The sequence below is a fragment of the Python bivittatus genome, unplaced genomic scaffold, assembly GCF_059951505.1.
Source record: "Python bivittatus isolate LINGU-HERP-01145 unplaced genomic scaffold, Pbiv_v1 ctg000430_np1212, whole genome shotgun sequence".
NCBI lineage: Eukaryota > Metazoa > Chordata > Lepidosauria > Squamata > Pythonidae > Python > Python bivittatus.
The window spans coordinates 5675288-5681468 of NW_028277071.1; the positions used below are offsets into that span (position 1 = coordinate 5675288).

General features: G+C 41.7%; 1 protein-coding gene across 1 annotated transcript; it reads right to left on the bottom strand.

Annotated features, from left to right (window-relative positions):
- Window positions 1-2349: 2349 nt before the first annotated feature.
- Window positions 2350-3309, bottom strand: LOC103062744 (olfactory receptor 11H6-like). The gene has a single exon (XM_088144112.1). The coding sequence runs from the start codon at window positions 3307-3309 to the stop codon at window positions 2350-2352; it is 960 nt and encodes a 319-aa protein (XP_088000238.1).
- Window positions 3310-6181: the final 2872 nt, after the last annotated feature.

A 6181-nucleotide genomic window follows, 5' to 3' on the forward strand; every position in this document is an offset into this window, starting at 1 on the left:
GTTTCATAACATGCTCCTGCTTACTGCAAAAATGGCTTATTGTCTGCCAGTAGAGCCCAGTCAGGATCTCCTAGCACCAAAATATTTTTTTCATGGGGTTGGCTTGTAATGTAGCTATTCAAAATCTCAGCCAAGACTCGGCTCACTTTCACTGACCGTCTTATACAAGACAGCCTCAGCTTGATTCCACATTTGCAGTTGACAGAACAACAAGGACTCTACCACACATCCCTGTCCTCTGGGTGAAGGAGTGGAGCTCAAGGTAAGTGATCACTACCTGCCTGGAGAGGAAATAGCAGCAATATTTATCAGTGGCTGTAAATGTTTCTGAGAGATGGCTGTATATGATGCCCAGTTTAGATCCAGCCCCCAGAGTAATTTCCCCTGATCTATTCCATTCCCACAAACATTCCGATTTTCATTTATAATGGAGACATCTCCTTGGCTGGAAAATTGCACCAGGAAATGCTTTGTGATATTTCATTTCCTATCTTTGGTCTAATGTAGATCGAAAGGAACTGTTGCATTGAGGAGGCTGCCAAAATTCTAGATGCAGAGCTGGGTCACTTTGTCTGTCCTGTCATAAAGTCTCTGCCTATGATCAGCAGAGCCACAGGCTGGATGGTTGTTAGTTTAACTGTGCTACTTCCTATTCCAGAACTCTGGACTGCCATCTGCTGACCAGCCATTGGATGGCAGAAACTTTAATGCGATACAACAAGGCAAGGCAGCGTATAAAACCATACCACCAACCAGACTCCAGAAGAAAGGGACCGGCTTAGATTAGGAGGACAGTAAAGTTAGGAAAGACGTAGAGGAAGTCAAAGTTAGCAAAACATTGAGATACGGGGTGAGAGATATTATATGAGGCAGAGTAGAGCCAGAGTAGGATATTAGAGTAATAGAGTAGGCGTAGTATAAGGCTACATAGCATAGTAGATTAGAAATATAGCATATGTAATGTAATAGTTTAGGACATTGGGCTAGGTAGAGATAGGGACCTAGTTCTTTTTTATTTGTCTACATTTGTGTTTTTCTTGTCCCCTTTGTAGTCCTGTGCAATACAAATGGTGCAGAACGTCTCTTTTTGTTATATGGTAGACAAAAAGAAAAAAAATGGGTCCAGTTTTGATAGGGGCTTCACTGAGTCTGGGGTCAATTTGACCGAGGGAACAAAAAAGACTTCCGATGCTCTTATAAACACGCCTCTCCTCCAAATTCAAGCAAACACGATGGAAAGAGAGAGGCCTGCTCTAGGTCTCATTCATCTAGTTCCAGAGCACTCAGGAGGTCAGTTAAATTAAAGGTAATTTTATTGGATTTTTAGAATTCAATGGTAAGCCGAAGTGGACACATGTCACAGAAAACGTGATGTGAAACTGTCGTGGTCTAGAAACAAGCATCCATGTACATCCATGTCCACAAGTTGTGCCAATCACCCCAGATTTGCTAGTTGTTTAATTATCCCAGAAAACAGAGAATTAATTTGATTCATCCTGCACGCAAAAAGCAACCATCTATTACATATTACTTAGGATGTTGGATATTATAGTTTTATTTCATTAGGTCATTTCAAAGAATAGGCCATCCAAAACAGTCACTAGAACAGTTAAAACAGAAAATAATTAATACTTCAAGAAAGAAAGGTGGTTTTTCCCCCTTCTGTTATGTATTTCTCAAGAGCTTGTTGTTCCTTTGATTAATTTTGGGCAATGTGATTAGCTAGTCTAAAACAGGTGAGAGAAATAATTCCTCTGCATGAATATCAATATATTCCTTGATACTTTGTCATGCAGTCCAAGCCAAACTAATGCAATTTAATCCATTCCACTTAATGATTCAGTTTTGGAGCTATTCAGAAAGACAAGTAGAGGAAAAATTCACAGTAAATATTACACAGCTTGATGATCTCTGCCATAACCACTGATACTCTCTGCCATCGGCGCCGTGGTGCCCGCCTTATGGAATTTTCTCCCCCCCACCGCTGAAGTCAAGTTAGCTCCCTCCCTGTTAACGTTCCAAAGACCCCTCAAGACCTGATTGTGTCACTGCGCCTGGGACCCCCAGGGAACTGGAGGCATTCTCAGATGGCTCCACTGTTGTGGTTGATATACGCACTCTCTCCATGCCTTGTGGTTTGTATATTGCTAATTTTTAATAACATTTATTTCTTAATAATGATTTTTATATTTTTATAATGATTGTTTTTATAAGTTTGTTGTTTTATTTTATTGTTGTACCCACCCATAGTAATTTCTTATGAGATGGGTGGTCATATAAATTCAATCAATCAATCAATCAATAGATCAATCAGTCAATAAATTTGCTTTCTCCTTTTCCCTTCCCTAATCACAATGCCACCTTTTTCCTCATTTGTTGCTCCATTCTTCTCAGCACCCTGCCTAGGGCCTCCTTCACCTGATTGTTCTGCAAACAATATATCATGGGGTTGAGAAAGGGTGTAATGGCAGTGTAGAAGACAGTGACTATTTTAGTGACATGTGACTGACCTTTCCCACTTGGAGCTACATACATTCCTGCCACAGAACCATAGGAAAGGGTCACGACCGGGAGATGGAAGGATATGGTGGAGAAGGCCTTCTTCCTGCTACTTTGGTTAGAGGATTTGATCAGTGTGACAATTATAATGCCATAGGAAATCATTACAAAGAAAAAGTTGCCCAATATAATCAAAATATTCATGGACATCTGGATGCTAGGGGAAGTATTTTTAAAAGGCAGGCAAGCCAGGGATAGGAGGCCTTGATCACACGCAAAATTATCAATAACATTGGAGCCACAAAAGGACAGTCTGGAGATCAAAATTACTGGGACAGCATATCCCAAGAACCCAGCAATCCAGCAACCAGCTACAAGCTTGGAACAGTTTTTTTGAGACATAATTGTTGGGTAGTGGAGTGGGTGGCAAATGGCCAAGTGGCGATCTAATGCCATGGCTGAGAAGAAGAGGGATTCAGTGCTGCCAAGTGAGAAGAAAATGTAGAACTGAAGGAAACAGGCTTGGAAGGAGATGATTCCTTGAGGAGAAGCTAGATCAAAGATCATACGAGGTATTGAGGTGGTCACATAACACACTTCCAGCCAGGAAAAATTTCCCAAGAGGGTATACATGGGCAGCTGGGCCAAGCAGTCATCTAGATGTACCAGAGTGATAATAGTGGCATTTTCAATCAAAGTAATTATGTAAATACAACTAAAAAAGATAAGAAGGTAGAACCGCCTTTGCTGCCCACCTTCCAAACCCAGTAAAATGAATTCTTGAACTCTGGTCCCATTGGCCAGCTCCATCTGGAACCAGAAAAAAATCAGGATCACACATTGTTAAAGAAGCGCCATTCACAAATCTTTCTATTTGTTTCTATCCAGGAGTAAAATTGGTTAAATGTTTCTATACAGTATGTTTCCATCCAGGAGCTAAAACAATCAAAATCAACAATTTAATTTAATTTATTCGATTTAGGTGCCAACTGACTATGAAGAACTCTGGTAATCAGAAAGAAATCTTCTGGCATTGCATATCTCCTCTAAGCCTGTCCTTGAATAAAGTCTCTTCAAGAGTGGAGAATGAACAGCAGGTTAGAGAGAAGGATGGGAATCTAATGAACTCATTTGTGACCCTTTCACAGAAATTGGAAAAGGAAATCATGTATCAACTAGAAAAATAAATAAAAAGAAACACATTATTGGCAGGGCCTTCTTCCACTGAATTCTTTTTAAGATTATTACTAAGTATCATGGAAAATCCATCTCTCAGAAATATTTAAAGCCATTGATCAATGTTACTACTGAATTCTCTCCAGGCAGGTAGTGATCACTTACCACTAGCTTTGCTCCTTCACCAATCGACAGCGATGTGTGGTAGAGTCCTTGTTTCTCCTGCAAAGGAGAATTCAGGGAGAGGCTGCCTTGCACAAGATGGTCAACCAAAATGAGCTCAGTCTGGGCTGAGATGTTTAATTACTACAAGCATTGCTCAAAATCATTACAAAGCACTCCAGCGAAAATTTCTGTGTTGTTCTACAATCCTGATTGGGCTCTACTGGGGTATAAGAAGTCCTTTTTTGTCAGTGCTTCAAGGTAATCCAAACAAGAAGCACCAACCATGAGGTCAAACACTACCGTTATTGTAACAGTACTGTAACTTGTACAGAATCTTGCGAGTCTGAAAGTACCTCTTCCCTTCCTCACTTTTACTCTCCCGAAAACTAGGAAGGGTCCTTCTGAATTGCTTTCTCCACGCCCTCCCTTCGGATTTTGTTTATCAGACTGTTGTCTAGGCTGCAGCTCCTCCACCTCTCTTCAAGGACATGCCCACATTACATTTTTGCATTAAGCAGAAGCATGTTATCCAGCATAGGTCAAAACGTTGATGTGAACAGGAACACAAAGGCACTGTCTGTCATTTATATCATCTACTGGTAATCCCAACTGAACACTCCTTATCCAGTAGAGCAACATATATTGTTATGAGCAATTTAGGAAAAAAAGGTTGCAGAAGAAGGTGTGTGGAGGCAATCATGAGCAGTTGCAAGAGTGAATGCCTTGGATAAAGAGCAAAAGGAATTCCCTGAGCTAGGAAGAGATGACTGGCCACCACTCATGGTTTCAGAAGGAGACGAACTAATTAGGCAAATCAAACTCAGAAAGCCCCCTGAAGGGGGTTTAGTGCCTGCTGAATTCACAGGGAATTACTGGGCCTGGTGGGGAATTCACTGAGGAGTTTTTGAGTTTCTACCAAAGGCTTTCCCTAGATGCTCAGTCAGAAGTCTGTGTTAGTCTGTGAAAGCCATAGAAAAAACTACTTTGGGATCACATTCTAAAGCACTGGGTTCAGATCCAGCATGGAACAGTTTGATCAAAACCCAGCCAGTTCATCTGCCCAAGGATTTCCCTAGATACTGAGTCATAAGCCTTCAATGAAAGTCTATGAATGCAATTGACAAAGCTACTTTCGGATCAAATGGTAAAATACTGAGTTCAGATCTCACACAGATTGGTTTGATCTAAAGCCATCCTGCCATTCTGCCAAGGTCTCCAGCCAGCCTAGGAGCTTCCAGGATAAGCATAAAAACGGTAAAATAAGCTAAAGTATTGGAACAGAGCTAGAAGCACATAGGTTGATGGCCCACAGCTAGTTTATGGGAATTGTCTTTCTTGCACTACCTGGAAATGCTGATAATCATGGCAACCGCCCCCCCCCCCCCCGCCAAACAGAGCAGTTGATCTTCTACTGTGAGGGAAGAGGAAACCATGGTTGGGATCCCCACCAGGCATAAACATTTCCTGTGAATTCAGAAGGCACTAAACCTCCTTTGGGAGCCTTTCTAGGTTTGAATTGTCTAATTGCCTAATTACTTTCTTTCCTTCTAAACCCAGGAGTGGTGGCCAATCATCTCACTCCAGCCCAGGGAATTCCTGTTGCATTCACTCTTACAATTGCTCACAATTGCCTCCATGCACCTTCTTCTGCAATCTTTTTTTTTTTAATTGCTAAGAACAATTTATAATGCTCCACTGGATAAGGAGTGTTCTAATGTTGCCAGTAGAGGCTATAGACGACACACTGATTTTTTTCTTCCACACATGCAATCCTGTTCAGACCAGTATTTTGATCCATGTTGCGTAACATGCTCCTGCTTACTGCAAAATGACTTATTGTCTCCCAGTAGAGCCCAGTCAGGATCTCCTAGCACCAAAATATTTTTTCATGGGGTTGGCTTGTAATGTAGCTATTCAAAATCTCAGCCAAGACTCGGTTCACTTTCACTGACCGTCTTATACAAGACAGCCTCAGCCTGATTCCAAATTTGCAGTTGACAGGAACAACAAGGACTCTCCCACACGTCCCTGTCCTCTGGGTGAAGGAGTGGAGCTCATGGTAAGTGATCACTACCTGCCTGGAGAGAAAGCAGCAGTAACATTTGCCAGAGGCTTTAAAAGTTTCTGAGAGATGGCTGTATATGATGCTCAGTTTAGGTCCAGCCCCCAAGGTAACTTTCTCATATCTCCTCACCCCTTTCATTGATAATGGAGACAATGTAGACCCACAGGAGCTCTTACATCGAGGAGGCTGCTGAAATTCTAGATGCAGGGCTGGGTCATTTGGTCTGTCCTGTCAGTACACTTTCTACCTAAGAGCTGCTGCGCTAGAGCATTTAAG

What these genes read in the sequence shown, in the direction of transcription:
- LOC103062744 (XM_088144112.1), bottom strand. Translation starts at nt 3,309, where the DNA reads ATGGAGCTGGCCAATGGGACCAGAGTTCAAGAATTCATTTTACTGGGT.